Here is a 19,311-nt window from a genome sequence, read left to right as displayed (position 1 = left end):
GGCAAGGAGGTAATGTTTGAATTTATTACTAAGATACTCACCACCCCCATCACTCTGAAAGACTCGAAGAGTAGCAGAGAATTGAGTAACTAAGAAGGTATGAAAGGAAACAAAAATGGAATAAGCCTCTCCTTTATTAATCATTGGAAAAATCCAAGTAAATCGAGTACATTCATCAATGAAGCTAACATAATATCTGAAACCTTCAATAGATACAGTGGGAGAAGGCCCCCAAACATCACTATGAATGACCTCTAAAGGTTTAACAGATTTAACTGCCGGATAAGGAAAAGGAAGTTTGGCAAGTTTACCTTCTAAACAAGTGGTACAAACAAATTTGGATGTGTCTGAGGTGAAAGGAATCTGGGATTGTTTTAACAGAGTAGAGGTGACTGTGTTTGAAGGATGACCAAGACGCTTGTGCCAAAGACTTGTGTGGACCTGTTTACCAAGATAACAAACTGGATTATGTGGAAAGAAAGACTGCGAAGGAAATGAAAAAGAAAAAGGAATAGGATATAACCCAGCTCTACACAGTCCCTTGAGGAGGACATTCCCCGTGATTTTGTCCTGAATCCAAAAACCAAAAAGCATCACAAAATAAAAACGGCAGTTGTTATCTTTGCACAGCTTATGAAACCGATAACAAGTGTTGAGAGAGTTTTGGCACATGCAAAACTTGCTTTAATTGTAAGGAGCAATGAGGGACATCCAGAATAGAAGAACCAATATTAGAGATGGTCAAACCTGAACCTCCAGCTGTGGTAACAGTATCAGCTCCTGAGAAAGGTACAGCCAGATTAAGTTGAGCCAAATCAGAGGTCATATGTGTGGTGGCGCCAGTATCAGCCACCCAAAATTGTTCTGGAGGAGAAGCAGGTGGAAACGCAGCATGCATAGCACTAAGATTACTGGAGGGAGGCCGACCTTGATAGCTGAAATTACCTCGATGGTAACACTGAACAGCAGTGTGCCCAAATTTCCAACAAATTTGACATTGAATGGAAGTGGCAGGATTAGGAGACAGAGTGTGACGCTGATAACAATCAGCAGCTACATGACCTTTCTTAGTGCAAATTTGACATGTAGGAATGTCAATGCCAGGACCAAGAAGACCAGGGTGAGATGTAGGTGGAACCTGATAAGGACGTGGGCTGAACTGATACTGATTACGTCCTCTGCCACGTCCTTTAAAGTGAGACCCCCGAGTGCCAAAATATCCACCATTGGAACCATGAAATCCACTGTTATGACCATTAAATCCTCCATTGAAGCCAGGAGGAGGAGCAGACTTGGAGTTAGAAGGATGAGAATGAAGGCTACCTTCATCAAGAGCAAGAGCTTTGCCAGGAAGATCCCTGATGTTGAGCCATCATTGCAGGAACAAATGAAGCAGCAGAATAAGTTTGCTCAAGAGTAGCTTCTTCAGCCAGCAATTGAGGACCGAAAATCTTTAAGAGATAACACATTGTCTCTGCCTACGAACCATACACCGAAAGGTGTTATAATCAGAAGGAAGACCATTGAGAGCCAAGATGACAATGTCATCATCTTCAAAATAAACCCCTGCTGCAGAAAGATGATCCCGAGCATCCTTGATTTTCTGCAAATATTGAGTCACAGTATCGGAGCCCTTCTTGATGGTTTGAAGCTCACTTTTCATCTGAAATATTCGTGCCTTGGAAATTGTGGAAAATCTATCCTTCAGTTGAATCCACATGTCATGAGAGCTAACACATCCAATAACGTAGGAGATTGCAGTTGAAGAGAGAGTAGCAATAATCAACTGCATCAATGCCCGGTCATGCATTTTCCAAATTTTGTAATCATCAGTTTCAGCACCTTCAACATCAGAAGCTGTATCAAACCGATGTGGACACTTTGTTGATCCATCAACAAATCCTGAAATACCATGACTCTCCAGTAGAATTTGCATTTGAAAGTTCCAGATGAGGTAATTTGTGTCATCCAATTTAACGGTTACTGCTGTTGAAACTGTAGGAAGTAAAGAGGTAATGGGAGATTGGAGAATCTGTAGTTGAGAAGTTGTTATCAATTTTTGAAGTTCAAACGACTGAGATTAGGTAATGAGGAGGAAGAGAATCACAGAAATCACAGGTTGAGAAGAGTGTTTGAAGAGAATTCTTTCAGTTTGACAATATATCAAACAGCTTATAGGCAGATCATTGTTATTGATTTTTTTGATTGAATATGGCGATAATAACACCAGAAACAGAGATTAGAGACAGAGAAATCACAAGCTCACAAGATACTAACAATCCTAATGCTCTGATACCATGAAAGACTAGCAAGAATTATAGAGATGAACAATAAGCAGAATAGAAGTAGAGAAATATACTGCTGTAATGCAGAGGAAGAAGAAGAAAATGTCTATATGTTTTATTCACTTGTTACGTTCCCAGCACTATTACATTCATTTATATACTGCTGTAGATGAAAAGCTTGGTTACGTTTTCTACTCAGCTGTAACAGAATGCATTAACTGCCTTACCATATTAACAAACTTTGCTAACCATTATATTCTCTATTCTCTTTGACAGGTGGCTGAAGCAGAGTGGCTGAAGCTGAGGTGGTTAAAGCTGAGGTGGCTGAGGCAGAGCATTTGATATCTTGACACAAACAGCAAGAAGCTACAGTGCCGAAGAATTCAATTTTGTCGGATGAAGCCTGTAACTAGACCTCGGATGAAGCCCGTAACTAGACCTCTTCTTTCGGTATCGATTATCATGTGGCTATGGTAGAACTGCAAGTATCTACGCAGCTGTTGGCCTCATTCCCTGTAAAATCGACAAGGAATATTTGTCTGAAGAATATCTTCCATACATTCATGATTTAGATATATGCTGACAAGGTTTACTTCATTATGCAACAAAAAACTGTTAAGAGTGTTTATTAGGCTTGCAACTGGCATGATTTCTCTTCTTCTTCTGTCCTGATGCACAAAGTGCAGGCAAACAAAGCCTACTCCGATGTTGTTTACGGTATTTCATATAAGATTGGATTGTCAGATTGTCGGTCTAACAGAGAAGTTAACTCGAATTTTTCTCTACTGTTTTTGCAATTCAGGGTATATATTGTTAGAGAGTAATGTAGAATTATTCTTGGAATCGCTTAAGTTGTTGAGTTAATATGATTTTATGAAATCTCAAAAAGAGAAGAGAGGGAGAGATAAGTTCTGAAAGGTGCTTGTTATTTTATTTTTTAATTTTTTATGCTTGATTCATACACCTTTGGCTATTTATTTAGATTTTTTATCCTAGCCTAATAATGACTCAAATTGCTCGAAAATAGCTAATAAGGTTAATCCTAATCTAATCTGAGATAGTTAATACAAACCAGAACTTAGAAATCAACTCAGAAAACTAAGCCTGGCTGACCGAGTTGCTGATGTCAGAGGTGTTTCTGCTACATAGAATGCCTCTTATTTCTAGATTGCTCTTCTACTCTTCCTTGCAGAATTGTTCCTCATTCTTCCAGTCCAATTGCTACTAGATTTATGCTTCAGATAGAACTTTGCAATGGAGAGAAGGAACAAATGGGATACTGGATATTTTCTCTAGATTACCAGAAAAGTCTTTGTACAGGTTTCGTTGTGTTTGCAAGTCATGGTCTGATTTGATATGCCCCCATATAAATAACAAGAACCAAAAGCTTTTTCTCTTGTTTAAGAAACATTGCTCCATGATAGATTGCTATGAAGCAACTTCTGATTCAGAAGCCAACGCCGCAATTGTCACAGTTGAATATCAGTTCAACGAGTCTCTAATGCCATCACTATTAGCCAGTGCTGAGATACTTACTTCTTGTGATAGTTCTGTTAGTTTTAAAGAAAGAAAGGAGTATAACAGAGGTAGAAGTTTATGGATATGGAGAAGGGCGAAAGATAGAAATTGTAGATAAGGGAATACAAACTGGGAATTCAAATATTATTATGCAGCAAGCTTACATTAAATAGAAACAGAGAAAAAAACTGAAACCGAGAATTAAGCCATGAACATCAACGTGTGCCATGAACAGCAACGTGTGCCAACAAACTAACCACTTCCTAAAGACTAGGACAAACTAAAAACAAAATGAAAGCATAAAATAATTTCTGATACTTAGACACGTTGCAGTCCTAAAACAATCAACTAACACTCCTCCATGATTTAGGAGCTGCAAACTCCAAGTCTTCGCCTAAGAGGCTCAAACTTGTTTGCTGGCAAAGGTTTTGTAAAAATGTCTGCGAGCTGATCTTCAGATTTGCAATAAATGAGGCTCACTTCTCCTTCCTTCTGCACTTCCCTTAAAAAGAAAAATTTGATCTTGAAATGCTTGGTTTTTCCATGAAAAACTGGATTGTGGGAGATTGCAATTGCTGCCTGATTGTCCACAAACACCTCTGTATCATTTTGTTGCTTCAAATGTAAATCACAGAACAACTTCCTCAGCCACAAAGCTTGATTCACTGCTGCTGTAGCAGCAATAAATTCAGCCTCGACAGTAGACTGTGCTACAGTCTCTTGCTTCTTGGAACTCCATGAGAAAACTCCTGATCCTAGGCTAAAACAGTACCCAGATGTACTCTTCATGTCATCCACTGATCCACCCCAATCACTGTCAGAAAATCCCAGCAACTTGAAGTTTTGACAGTGCTTGAATTTTACACCAAAATCAATAGTTCCTTTGATGTATCTAATAACTCTTTTCGCAGCTTTAAGATGCATTTCACTGGCACAATGCATGTAACGAGAGAGAATGCTTACAACAAAAAGAATATCTGGCCTGGTTGCTGTTAGGTACATTAGGCAGCCAATCATGCTTCTGAAATAGCCTTCTTCAACTTTGTCTGTGTCGTCCTCTTTACTTAAGCTCTCCTTTGGATTCATTGGAGTAGCCATTGCCCTACAGTCCTCCATATGAAACTTCTTGAGAATTTCCTTGGCATATTTCTTTTGACAGATGAAAACTTCATTTTCTAACTGTTTGATCTCCATTCCCAGAAAGTATGCCATGAGTCCAAGGTCTGTCATTTCAAAAATTTTCATCATTTCCCTTTTGAACTCTTCAACAAGCTTGGCATTGTCACCTGTGATCAAAAGATCATCAACGTAAAGAGAGACTATAAGCAGATTGTCTCCTTTACATTTCACATAAAGAGTAGCCTCTGACAAACTTTTCTGAAATCCTAGGCTTGACAGATGCTCATCTATCTTGCTATACCATGCTCTAGGTGCTTGTTTCAAGCCATATAGAGCCTTCTTGAGCAAGTAGACCTTCTCCTCTTCTCCTTGTTCCATGAATCCCTCGGGCTGTTCAACATAGATTTCCTCCTGCAAAATACCATTTAAAAAAGCAGATTTCACATCTAGTTGAAACACCTTCCACCCATTTTGAGCTGCTATAGCTAGCACAAGCCGAATAGTATCCAATCTAGCAACAGGGGCAAATGTATCCGAGTAATCAACTCCAAAGACTTGAGCATATCCCTTAACAACAAGCCTGGCTTTGTGTTTGTTGATGGAACCATCAACATTGAGCTTGGTTCTAAACACCCATTTTACTCCAATAATCTTTCTATCCTTTGGCCTGTCAACTAGCTCCCAAGTCTTGTTCTTTTTTACCATTGACAGCTCCTCCTCCATTGCCTTCTGCCATTTTGGATCTTTAATAGCCTCTTCATAACCAGCAGGTTCACAAATGGCCACATTGCATCGCTGATAGATATTATGGAGCGGTCTTGTTCCACGAATTGGAAGATCATCTTCCAATTCTTCTTGCCACTGTTCTGATGCTTGCTCTTCTCTTGTTTGGGAGGTTAGACTTGATTTTTGCTTGCTTGTGGATGTTTCTTTTGTCTGTTCCCAATTCCATTTCTCTTCTTCATTGAAGAACACATCTCTACTGACAATTATCTTCCCTGTTTGAGGTTGATAAACTTTATATGCTTTTGAGGAAGAGCTGTACCCAACAAAGATGCCTGGTTCTGACTTTTTATCAAGTTTATCCCGCTTGACCTGTGGAATGTGAGAGAAACACAAGCAACCAAACACTCTAAGAAAATTGAGTGAAGGTTTATAGTCATACCATGCCTCAAATGGAGTTTTATCCTTCAATGCTTTGGTGGGTAATCTGTTCTGTAAGAAAACAGCAGTACTGGCCGCTTCAGCCCAAAAATATTTGGGTAACTCCTTGTCATGTAGCATGCATCTGGCCATCTCCATTATGTATCTATTTCTCCTTTCACTTACTCCGTTTTGCTGCGGAGTGTAAGGAGCAGTAAGCTGGTGTTCAATGCCAGCTTCTTCACAAAACATATCAAATTCTGCTGAAGTGTACTCCTTTCTATTATCTGACCTTACAGCTTGAATTTTGCAGCCACTTTGATTTTCTACCATCTTCTTGAACTTCCAGAAGACTCCAGCTACTTCTGACTTGAATTTCAAGAAAAAAATCCAGCACATTCTTGAAAAATCATCAATAAAAGCAATGTAATATCGACTACCTGCTAATGATTCAGTTCTTTGAGGACCTGATACATCTGTGTGGATTAGCTGCAACTTGTGAGTGGCTCTCCAAGATGACTTTGGGAATGGTCTCCTATTTTGTTTACCGTATTGACAAGCATGACAATTCGGTAAGTGATCTCCAAAGGTTGGTAAGCCAACTGTGAGTTCCCTTTCCTGCATAAGTTGCATCCTTTGTAAGTGACAATGACCAAGTCGCTTGTGCCATATCTCTGTGTTGCAAGCTTTCATGGAGAATGCAGCAAGTTCTTCTTTGATAGGATCAAACGAAAAACTTTTTCCTTTCATTCTCACTTTGAGAATTTCCTCACTGTTAGCATCCAGTATGTGACAAAAACCATCTTCAAAGATCACTTTAAAGCCTTTTTCAATCAATTGGCCTACGCTCAACAAATTTTGATTAATTTCTGGTACGTAGAGAACATCAGAAATTGTCTTTGTGCCTGCAGTGCTGGTTATGGTGATTGTCCCTCTTTCTTTGACAGAGATGTGATCACCATTGCCAATTTTGACTTTAGTAATATCAGTTGGCCTCAAATCTCTGAAGAGTTTCTTGTCATTGGTCAAGTGGTTGGTACAACCACTGTCAATTAACCAACTTTCAGTCGAACTACTACTTGCAAAGCAGGATGCTACAAAAAGCTGATCTTCATCCTCTTGTTCTGCAACTTAGGCATCAACTTCATGTTGTTGAGCTCTTCCCTTACAAATTACTGCTTCATGTCCCATTTGATTGCATTTTGAACATTTTGCATCAGGTCTCCTCCAACATTTGAATGGAGGGTGACCTTCCTTTTTACAGTGATGGCCAAGAGGATATTTACCCTTGAAGCTTCCTTTTTTGCTTCTGTTGTTATTCAAAACAGGAGCAAAAGAATTTCCCTCTTGGCCTTTCTTCTCTTTCCTTTTGTTTCTGTAAGCTCCATGATGTTTTGCAAATAAGGCTCCTTTAGTGTTGACCTCTTGCCTCATATGTCGTCTCTGCTCTTGCGCCTGTAGGGAATTAAGTAATTCTGCCAAGGAAATTTTTGACAGATCCTTGGTATTTTCCAAGGTGGTAACTGTCGCTTCATACCTTTCAGGTACTGTGACAAGGATTTTTTCCACAATCCTTGAATCACTGAATTCAGACCCGAGTAGCCTGATTTTATTTGCAATTCCAAGAAGTCTATCTGAATACTCTTTAATTGTTTCAGATTCCTTCATCTTTTGCAACTCGAAATCCCGTATCAAATTTAAAACCTGCATTCCTCTTATCCTTTCATCTCCTGCATATTCTTCCTTAAGGTAATCCCATATAGACTTGGCTGTCTTACGGGACATTATTCTTGTGAAGATTGTTGTTGACACCGCAGCAAACAAGCATGCTTTGGCCTTTGACTTCTTCATCTTCATCTCCTTGTGAGTTTTGATTTGCGTCATGGTGGGATTGTTTGGAAGTACAGGAACATCATAGTCTTCATCCACTGCTTCCCAAAGATCTAAAGCTTCCAAATATGTCTCCATGCGTACTGCCCAAATTTGGTAGTTGTCACCATTGAACACTGGCGGAGCAATTGAGGAGAAACTTGTTTCAGCTTCCATGATACATCAAAGTCACACACAGATCCCTTAAGAACAATAAAAGCTCTGATACCAATTTGTTAGTTTTAAAGAAAGAAAGGAGTTTAACAGAGGTAGAAGTTTATGGATATGGAGAAGGGCGAAAGATAGAAATTGTAGATAAGGGAATACAAACTGGGAATTCAAATATTATTATGCAGCAAGCTTACATTAAATAGAAACAGAGAAAAAAACTGAAACCGAGAATTAAGCCATGAACATCAACGTGTGCCATGAACAGCAACGTGTGCCAACAAACTAACCACTTCCTAAAGACTAGGACAAACTAAAAACAGAATGAAAGCATAAAATAATTTCTGATACTTAGACACGTTGCAGTCCTAAAACAATCAACTAACAAGTTCGTTGCTTTTATCTTTGAGTCATAACGAAAGTGGAAAACTACTTCTCTTCAATCCATTCGCTGGATATTACAAGGTGTTTCCATGTTATAGTAGTACTAGCATCACTTACAGTCAACACTTTGGAATCGGCTATGATTATTCTGATAATGACTATAAAGTTGTGTGTTTGGGGGAGTAGGGGTTTTAAGCCATTCTTCACCGTTTTTTCCTTCAAAAATAATTCTTGGAAATGCACTGAATGGAGCTCCGTGCATTGGGTTTTCTTAGCGTACATGCTGTATTACGGTTTGATTTGAGGGATGGATTCAAGGAAGTGCCAAAACCTCCTGAAGATCTTGTTTGTCATTATTTTAGTTTGGCTTCCTTGAGAGGGAATCTTTGCGCTTATTGTTATTGCTTGAGCTCATTTGTACGGTGGAAGAAATGAAGCAATATGGAGTGAAAGAATCCTGGACGCAATTATGTAGCATCCGTATGAATGGATACTGCATGAAGCTATTGACATTCACAAAGAAAGGTGAAATTATAATAGCAGTCGACAATGAGGAATTATAAATCAACGATGTGGAAGAACAGCTGAAAGATTTGAGATTAATGGCAACATATGCAAATAGTTCAATCAGTCTTGGTTGTGACTTTCAGCGCAATAGAGGCAACATCCCTCCATTAAGCATTGTGAAGATCATTAGGAGCCATTAGTTAGACTAGGTCATTCATATAGCTTGACTTGTTGCTTTGTTTTTTTCAGTCTTTCTTTTTAATTTTTGTGTAGAAAAGGCGTAACTGTTCCTAGGAATTCACTATAAGAATTTTTTTTTGAAAATGGGATGAAATTTCATCAAGAGCTAAATTGCAGATGATCAGTTCAGACCCCTCACCTTGCTTGAACTGTGAATTTCTGCATCTGTGTTTATAAACTCCTACACAAGGTGGCCTTTTCTTTTTCTGATTTACCTTCATTGATGCATAGCTGCATCTATCAACAATACCCTTCCACCTTATGATTTCATAGGCAACCATCTATGCTCCCAAACCCTAGTCTTCATATCATTGCCAATCAACCATCACGAACCAGATTCCATGCATGGATTGCACAGTAGAGGCAGCATCCCTTCCATTAAGCATTTTGAAGATGGAAAGGAAGAATAAACTAGACTAAGCAATATGTTTCGATACTTCAGAGAGTTTAGATCTGTTTGACCTTGTTCTAGAGACTTCATATATTTTTTAAGACTGCCTTGCCTGCTCTAATGTTTTGCCTCTCATTTCTTTTGTCCTGTTCTCCAGCTCTTCTACGATTACTGTGATACTTTTGCAGGTTGAGTAATTAAGCTGCTTCAAGCAGATGAAAGAGCTTGCAGATGGAATAGTTGTCCCTAAAGCATTCAACACACACACACACACATGAATGGATGCATGTATCAAACAAATATATAGAAGTAATTAAGCATGAAGGAACGATTCTTTTAAAAGAGTTTGTGTACAAATGATAGGTTATCAAACAAATACATAAATCTATACATATATGCAAATAAAAACATTCAATGGTCATTGTCCTTACTCCTTGCTACAATTTTCCTCAAGAAGAGGGCATCCCCAAATACACAATTCCTTCAATTTGGAGTTGAACTTCCTAAATGCTTCACATTCTTTCAATTCACAATCTGAAGTTATTGAAGAGATGAAAGATTGGCCGCAAAGCTTCCTCAAATTCCTTTCCTCTGAAGTTCTCTACAAATCATTTTTCAAGGGCATCGAGGTGTTGAGGTTGACGTGGTACACTCAATTTATCCCATCCGTATATCCTTGGGATTTCAAAGGACCTACTCAAGTGTTGTATTGAATTTATAATCCCAGCAGGAAAAACCTCCAGCTCCTTTGAAAAACCTCTGATGCTTAATACCTTCAGTTGAGTGATGTAGCCTAAGTAATCCTCTAGGAAATGAGTCAAACTCTGAGACTTAGTGATTGTTAACTGAACAAGAGAACGCAATTGTCGTAAGCCATATGGAACAATGATTAGCTTATCACATGATTCAATGGTTAATCTTCGAAGCAAATACAGTTCTTCTAAAAAATCATCATTAATATGGATAAGTTCTCTGCAATTCTCTATCCACAATTCCTTTAGAGATGTACAATATTATAGTCCGCTTGGAAGAGCTCCCAATTTACAACCTCAAATTTTCAATGGACAACTCAAATCTCAAAAATCACCAGGAATTGAGATCAAACCAGAGCAGTACCATAGAGCTGTGCTGTGTTGTATGCTTGGAATGGATGCCACCTCTTTTACAATTCCATATCCTTAAAAATTGAAGAGATGTTAAGCCATGAAATTCACTAGATAAATATTTCAATTTATCACAATATTTAATTTAAAAATTCTACAAGAGATGAAAGATGAAATACCGAAATACTTTTCAACTTGTAAAACTAGTCAAATTTTCAAGACAAGGAAATACTACAGCAACTTGAATAGCTTCTTCACCTGGTACCATCCACTGTTCAAGACCATATTGAACAGGGTAAATTCTTTTAGTGTTGGAAACTGTACTGCTACAATGCCATTACTACTATAGAACTCAATGCTAGGCATTCTTCTTATATCTAGGATTTGAAGGCAAGGAAAACATCCTAGTGTCAGGAGCTGTCTTCATTTGCTGCAATCTTTCAATCTCAGCTCCATCAGATTATTGAGTGGCAATATAGACATCCATGAAGGGAAATTTCCACCACCATAACCCTCAACTGTTAAGCTTCTTATGCCTAAATGAGGCTGCAAGCCTGGCAGCACATTCTTGCTGTTATTTTCATCACTCTATTCAAATACCAATTTGTTTATTCTTTTTCACGCAATTCTGCCTTTTCAGCATCTTCTTTGTCTCTCACATACTCAAGTTCGCATATCTTCAATTCTCCTCTTATTTCATTCAAACATCCCATCACTTCCATTTTATGATTTGTATTTATTAAAAAATTATATAAATTATATTTTAAATCTCATTTAATAATTTAAATTATGAAGTTAAAATGATTTTTTAACATAATATCAAAACTTGATAACCAAATAATTACAAGTTCGAATCTTACCGTCCTTATTTATATGAGAAAAATTAAGCACAAGGTAATATGAATTTGTATAAATTTTAAGCCCAAAAAACGTTTTTATTTAAGAAGATGTGTTAAAAAATAATATAAATCATATTTTAAAACTTCACCTAACAGCTTAAGCTAATTAGGCTAAAATGGTTCTTTGACATAATATCAGAGTCTTTGATAACTAAGTGATCACGAGTTTGAATCTCATCATCTTTGTTTATTTAATAAAAAATAAGTAAAAAATAATACAAATTTATACAACTTTGAAGCACAAAAATTTTTCACTTAAAAAAAATATATTAAAAAATAATATAAATTATAAATTATATATCAAAACCTCTATTGAGATAAGATAATATGCACAAAACAAAAATTGACGACGTTTGATGAAGCTTTTGTAGCGAGTAACAATAACTGAACCTTAATGTTTCCAAACAGCAGAGCTTTGTGATGGATTCGGGTAACTCTTTGATTTCCGTACTTGAGACATCAAGATATCTTAAATATTTCATATTGCAAATTGAATCTGGTAACTCAATAGATTGTCGCGATTTAAGAGCTCTCAAGCTTTTGAATTTCCAATACCGATTTAATACATTAATAACAGTATGCAATTCTCTAGATTCAACCTCTGAAAATGCTAATTCAACATGTTACTTTTAATGCTTTAGGGTTGGATGTATACTTTGCATTTTATTCTTTTCCTGTGAAGGAATGCTTTATATAAGCAAATATATATATATCGGTTACATCTTTTCTATTCTGAAAGGAATACTGCAATGTATATCCTTTCAGGACTTCTATAGAGTATGTCTTTTATACATAGAAAACTACTCTCTAATTCGGCTAATTACATGTTAACACACCATCTGTACAAGAAATGACATTTAGATGACGAATATGAGATGCACTATCAACAACCAAATCAACCTCCAAAGTTAACGTTTTTGATTTTGAGACCAGTAATGTAAGATCATGCATCTTGCAACTTGTTATGATATTATACTCATTCCTTTGAACATCTTGGAAAAAGGAATTTGCAAGCATGTAATTGAAATACTCGTTGCCTATGTCTTCCATCCTCCCATTTGATGGCCAAAAAAACCTTCACCCGTCTAAAGTTGAATCAGCTCTTCCTTTTCAATGTCAAAATATTTAGGAAAAATGTAACAGCACGCAAAATATTTTTTCAATGTTGGCGATGACAAGTAATCAAAACTAAACTTCAGTACACACAAAGCTTTATTTCCATCGAGGGAATCCTAAATTCTACTGCTTAGAATTGACTGCCACTCCTGTGTCCTTTCTGCGCAGAGTTCCTCCCAGAAAATTAGCAAGCAATGAAATCCCTCTACATCTCTTTGCAATCTCTTTTCCAATAGACTCCAAGTCTCAAGCTATTGATGTTCCTCCACCCCCACTCTCATTTCGGTTGATAATGGACTCCCAAGAGAAGTCTCCGTCGTGCTTGCTACATCCTTACTGCTGGTTGTAACAAAAACAACAACATTCCCATTCTTGCCATAAATTTTGAACAATCCCTCCTTCAAACCATCCCACTTTTGAGCATCTTCATTCCACACATCATCTAGTACTAGAAGAAATCTTTTGCAACATTTCTCCTAAGACCCGAACTTTATTAAAATCATTAGAAACACAAACCCATATTGTTACATAAAAAACGTTTGTCTCCTTAACCTCTTCACAATCCATTTCTGCTATATTAATCTTTCCAAGACCTACCATACCCATAGTGGAAACAACAGACAGAACTTGTTGATCAATCGAGCCAATCAACAATTTCATGACTTTAGTGACATCATCCTCCCTTCCTATCACAACTACTGAGCTGTCAAGGGAGGAGTCTGTCTCTCTGTCCCATCTCATTTCAGGAGCTCTGTCTACATGTTGTAGAGATGTATTTCCAAGCCCATATCCAGTTGCAAGTTTCTGAATTTCATCCAGGGCTCCATTGATCTTCTTAACTTTTTGACCCATATTCAAACGGAAAGCAAAAGAGTTGTGGAGTGAAACAAAGTCACGTACCCTTCCCTTCTGCTGGTCTTTGCGAAGAACATCACAAGCAAACTCATCTAGAACATCTTCAGCATCATAAGCTACATCTTGTAGCATCTCCAGCCAAAGATTCACAGACTCGTCTGTTACTGGCCTTCTGGCTACATCTTGGAGCACAGGTTTGATCATGGCTGAGGACTGGTTGAACTTTTGCAGATGTCCCTCCAATCCCCAAGCAAATCTGATCCCTTCAGCAGCTATGGAACTCACCCTTGTCAAAGTCTCCTCCATGGCAAACGTAAAAAGAAACTCTGAAGCCATTTTTTCTTGTTTTCTTTGGGAAATCAAAGAAGAAATATTGGCCACCACAGAGAGAAATATGCTTTGAAATATTAAAGATAAAATGAAGTGCGCTTTGGAATATCTGCGCAAAGTTGAATTCGTGTCCCTATAATAATTAATTGATTGATGGCAGCGGCAGCATCTTGCCATCTTCCACGAAACCACATCAGACAATTTGTCAAATTTGTCGGCATCGTATTTAGGATAACTTTTTGTAGCTTTTTATTTATTTACATTTTTCACAAATTTCTTACTAGAAAGCTACGGACCGGATTATTGATATTCACTATGCTACCAAGGTATACTAACTCTTTTTGTATATATATATATATACACACACACACACAATAGTTAATTAGATGTGATTTGGTTATAATAATTAATAAAAAAAATAAATGAGATAATCAATAAACATATAATCTTATTAAAAAATCAAGACTATATTTAAAAAAATATTAAGATAACAACCTATTAAATTGACTCGGATCAATCTATTAAGATAGTGTTTGGTTTGGAGGTGTAGTTGGTATTTTTGTGGAACCCATCTAAAAAACATGTATTTTTTTTTGTTTTTTGAGGTGTGGTTTGTACTTTAAAAAAAGTTGTATTTTTGAAAAAATCCACTACACCTTCAAGCCAAACACATACTAAATCTACAACCAAAATCATAACACTATAATAACTCATCATAAAAATATAAAATAAATTATGAAATATAATTTTTAAATAGTATAATATTAAACGATGAAATTAAAAAAAAATCAATTAAAAAAAAACTCGAATTAACTCAAGTTAACCTGTTATTCTAGTACTTGAATTATAAGATCAAAAATAACTATATAAAAAACAAATTTAAACAAATTATATAACTCAATTCTCAATAAATCAAAAATTGAATAATAAATTTTCAAAACAATTCAATTAAGAAAAGACAAAAAAATAACTCAAGTCAACCTGAGCTAACACATAAAACTTATGATATGATAAGAAAACAAATTAAATAACAACCTAAATCAATCCAGGTTAACCTATCAAACTCGTAACTCCTGCTATGAAACTAACAAGCTCCTTTATCAATGAGAAAACGAGGGGAGTTTATCTGAAAAGTTCATATCAGACCCCCAGACGAACAAAATTATTGAACTATTGATTTCTGTAGATATCGAGCTGCGGATATTGAAGGCTGTTAAGACTGCTTTACTGAAGAGAGCTAAAAACATCGCAATAATTACACTCAACAGCAAAATTATTTCTGTAACACTATCGTTTTTCTTAATTCATTGCACAAATGATTAGGTGTCTGAGAGGTCAACAAAACATCTAAACTGTATCCTACTGGAAGTTCAAAAAATCAACCGATGCAACACCACCATGTCTGTATGCTTCCCCCACCAATTTTCAACATCTCTTGCACAAGTGCACGACTTCGGTTATATGCCCCACCTTCTGTAATGAATGAATCACACAACACTGAATGCTGACTGTATGGTAGATGACACTCGAGATGCAATGGTCTGCGATGCGAACTGCTGGAACTGCTTCTTAGCATCTAAAAGAAGGAAGAATAATTTCACATCCTTTTCTCATATTTATCAAAATAATAAATAGAATGACCTAAGGAGGATTAGGCAATAGACCCAAGTGATCAATGCTATGTAAACAGTTAAGTTGTGAGGAATACTTTTAGCAGCAAATGAAATAGAGTTTGCGATAAAAATTCTACAGTATCAGCACATGCACAGAGTAAATTTATCCAGACTTACAGCAATTAGTAAGGTTAATCAATGTTGTGCAGACAGTTAAGTTGCAAGAAATACTTATAGCAGCAAATGCAATAGAGTTTGCATAATAATTCTATAGTATAAGTTCAAGCACAAAGTAAAATTATCCAGACTTGCAGCAATTAGTAAGGTTATTACTAAAAATGCAATGAATATGCAATCATTCCACTTGTTTTGTTTTCTCATCCCTCACACACTTGCCTAGAATATTAAAGGAGGTTATATTATCTGAATAGCAAAAGAATTAAAAACTTTTTCAGCTCAAACTCTTAATTTAATTGATTTTGAATCATCCATGGCAGAACAGCTTACAAGGCCAATGGCATCACCATGTGTTTATTGGGAAACTGATAGGTTTATCTAGTAGTGTGCTTTGCAGCGGAGCTGTTACTTGGTGGGAACCCACTAGAGCGTTGCTGTCTATCATGGCATTTTATATAGAATACGCTACTGATTAATCAAACCATAGTGTGATGTATCACAGGCTCAACATAGTCCTTTAAGGCTGAGTCTGATTTATTTGACACAAACTGAAACCTAAGTTTTCATTATCCATGTCTACTTCCTACCACTGGAAATATATGGATAAGAAGAATCCCCAATCTAATGGACAGTCTCCAGGACAACATTTAAGCAAATGATACAATCTCAGAAAACCAATAAAATGTTGTTTGCTCACCTTTGCGACATTTGGTGAAGCCAACAATGTTTGCAATGCTGAGGGTCAAACATACTCCAACAATGAGGCAGTAATCTGCTTGGAACCTTATGAGAGAGAAAATTCCAAGCACAATCCAGGCGACCGCCTACAAAGTTAAAGGCAAATATTAATAACATTCAAATGTAGAAAAGAGAGGAAAACAGAAGAAAAGTTTATATCTGAATTTGAACATCAGAAGGAGCGCAAACAACAACTGAAAAAGACCATTCAACATCAATTTATAGACATTCTTCAATCAGGATCTTAAAAAATAGAAATGAGTAGTTCACTTAACATTAGCTGCAAACTATATTGCATTTCTTTAGTTCCTGACAAGTATTCTGTATACACCCAAGACCCAACTTTTTTACAAATACGATATGCTGAGGATATGATTTAGTCAGTAACAAAAGAAAATCAAATCCTATGTACTTACTGTTATGTAAAGAGTCCACCAGAACAGCCATGAGTCTTTCTTGTTCATTCGGGCTAATGACTAATGCCAAAACAAATATAAAAATGGATGAGATTCAATTTCAATATCAAACATCCTTATGAAATTGAGAAGGGCCAGTGCACAATGAGTACATATACAATCAAGCAAGAGTTTTGAAACTGACCTCTTGGTCAAGGGATTCAAATTTCCACACACTCTCACCCAGATCATTTATCTCATTCCACCACCTAAGGCCAACTAAAATCCGACCACTCACATTCTTGACCACCCAAAAATCAAGAGCAGCAAGAAGCACAGTCACCACAAAAATGATGACAAAGCTATTAAAAAAAAGAGCAGAGAGTATGTAAAATGCCAAAGCTCCTGCCTGCAGAAAAAAGAAACATAAGAATATTATCTTGTTCTATTTAAGTTAAATCAAAAGAGCTAAACTTGTAAACACAAATTGGATATGTCACATACCTTGAAGAGAACATGAAAGAAACATGTCTTTGGATTGGCGTAATTTTCACCAGGGGGCTGTCAAGAAGAGTTAAACATAAATTATTCGTGCAGGAAAAAAAAAATCAATCAAATGCCATTCAGGATTTCCACTGTATATATTTAACACTATTCCTATCTAATAGAACTTAAACAACAAAGGGATAACATGCTTAAAGAAGCGCTATACTCTCCCATTCCAAACTTCATAAATTCACTCCTTATCATTAGACACCGAAAGGAATCTCAGGATTCAAAAATTAGATAGAAAATATATTCTATAAACTTTGAACTGTCTGCATAAATTGAAGCTCTTAATCATTGTCTCTACTGCATACTATACATCCTTCATCATGAACACAAGGAAAACAAAAGCAACTTCCCAACAGAGTTTCTACTGAAATGATTCAGTAGATTGAAAACAAACTAAATATCTCATCTGGGTTTCCATTAAAATGATTTAATGCATTAAAAACAAACTCAAAATCCCAATCGAACATCAATTAAAATGACTAAAAGCAATGAAAACAAATACCGGAACCATGGTAAACAAGCTCAACATGACCCAGTACATTGAAAACAAGCACAACATCTCGTTTGGATTTCCAACAAAATCACTTAATGTAACAAAAGGAAAGCTCAAAATCCCAACTCAGCTTCTATTAAAATGATAAAAAAGCAACCAGTATCGCAGCCATGCGACTAAAACGATTCAACACGTGAAAAAGAAGAAGCAACATCTCATTCAGGTTTCAATCAAAACAATTCAATGCAACAAAAACAATTCAATGCAACAAAAACAAGCTCAAAATCCCAACAGGGTTTCCATAAAACCGAATAAACCATAAAAAGCAAACCCAATATCTCAATTTGTTTTTCATTAAATGCAACAAAAATTGCACCTTGACATTGCCTTTTTCTTCCTCGAAACCGACCCACATGAGACTAACATTGCCTCCCCATAAAAAATCTTGGCTTGACAACTCAAAACCAATCACATAGGTACTTAATAGTCCAATTAATTATAAAGATTATAATATTTCAAAAAAACCAATCCAAGCTCAAAATCTCCAACCAAAAAGCAGATCTAATAAACAGTCCAAATTCATGGATAAATTACAAAATTAATCGAGCCCCTTAATTATATTCAACAGAAAAGCAATTATTTTTCTTGAGAAATTGAAGAGAAAGACGTCGACTTGACTCACCTGGCTAGGATCCATTTTAGAGCTTCTCTTCTTCTTTTCTTTTGCTTTCTATTGGTTTTGTTGATTTAAGGAGAAATTTTCTTTTAGGGACCTTTTTGTTAATGTATTCGTATAGAGTTAATTCCTCATATTTATGAATTGGGCCTTTTAGTCTTACAAAGTTACTCTATCCACCCAAAATTCTTTTATCTTCTTCTTCATTTTATTTTAACAGTCAAAATATTTTATGAAAGTTTTTTCATACCATTAGTTTTGGAAAAATCTCAAATGGACATCCAAATTTTTTTTCCTCAAAAAAACATCATTTAAGAATTCATCTGAGTTAACCCGATGACAATAACCTAAGCTTTAAGCCAAGCCAGATCTCGATCTAGTCTGACTAATATGCCGACCATGAAGTTACAGAGAAAGAGTAACTTATTTATTTAGTCCTTGGATTGTAAATCTAATTCAACTTAATCCTTCATGTTTTAAAAACCTATAATATAATTCTTAGTTCTTGTTGACTCTCGTCTTATTAAAACATCTTTGGTTCCATTTCTATCTAAGAATTTTGAATTTTACAATGTTACAATTTGAATTTAAAAAAAAAACCTACAAAAATTTTAATAATTTTAATTCCCAACAAGAGTCAATTTAGGGACTAACTTGTACGTTTTCAACAAAAAAAAGACTATGTTGTAAATAGGTTCAGAATCTAGGGTCTAAAGAACAGTAACAGTTCACTCAAA

The 19,311-nt window shown here is 36.1% G+C and overlaps 2 protein-coding genes across 2 annotated transcripts; both read right to left on the bottom strand.

Annotated features, from left to right (window-relative positions):
• Positions 1-12,993: 12,993 nt before the first annotated feature.
• On the bottom strand, positions 12,994-13,933 carry LOC140955583 (disease resistance protein RGA2-like). The gene is made up of 2 exons (XM_073409180.1): positions 13,295-13,933; positions 12,994-13,218 (listed from the first exon to the last, which is right to left on the bottom strand). The coding sequence occupies exons 1-2, from the start codon at positions 13,931-13,933 to the stop codon at positions 12,994-12,996; spliced, it is 864 nt and encodes a 287-aa protein (XP_073265281.1).
• Positions 13,934-15,128: 1,195 nt separating this feature from the next.
• Positions 15,129-18,684, bottom strand: LOC118034984 (Golgi apparatus membrane protein-like protein ECHIDNA). Its single transcript, XM_035040454.2, has 6 exons — positions 18,581-18,684; positions 17,355-17,411; positions 17,056-17,259; positions 16,872-16,931; positions 16,415-16,541; positions 15,129-15,503 (listed from the first exon to the last, which is right to left on the bottom strand). Exons 1-6 carry the CDS (start codon positions 18,593-18,595, stop codon positions 15,415-15,417), a joined length of 552 nt encoding a protein of 183 aa, XP_034896345.1. The 5' UTR covers positions 18,596-18,684; the 3' UTR covers positions 15,129-15,414.
• Positions 18,685-19,311: the final 627 nt, after the last annotated feature.

The sequence above is a fragment of the Populus alba genome, chromosome 5, assembly GCF_005239225.2.
Source record: "Populus alba chromosome 5, ASM523922v2, whole genome shotgun sequence".
Lineage (NCBI taxonomy): Eukaryota > Viridiplantae > Streptophyta > Magnoliopsida > Malpighiales > Salicaceae > Populus > Populus alba.
The sequence above is the reverse complement of the archived record's forward strand: the minus strand, read 5'-3'. Positions and strand labels throughout refer to the sequence as shown.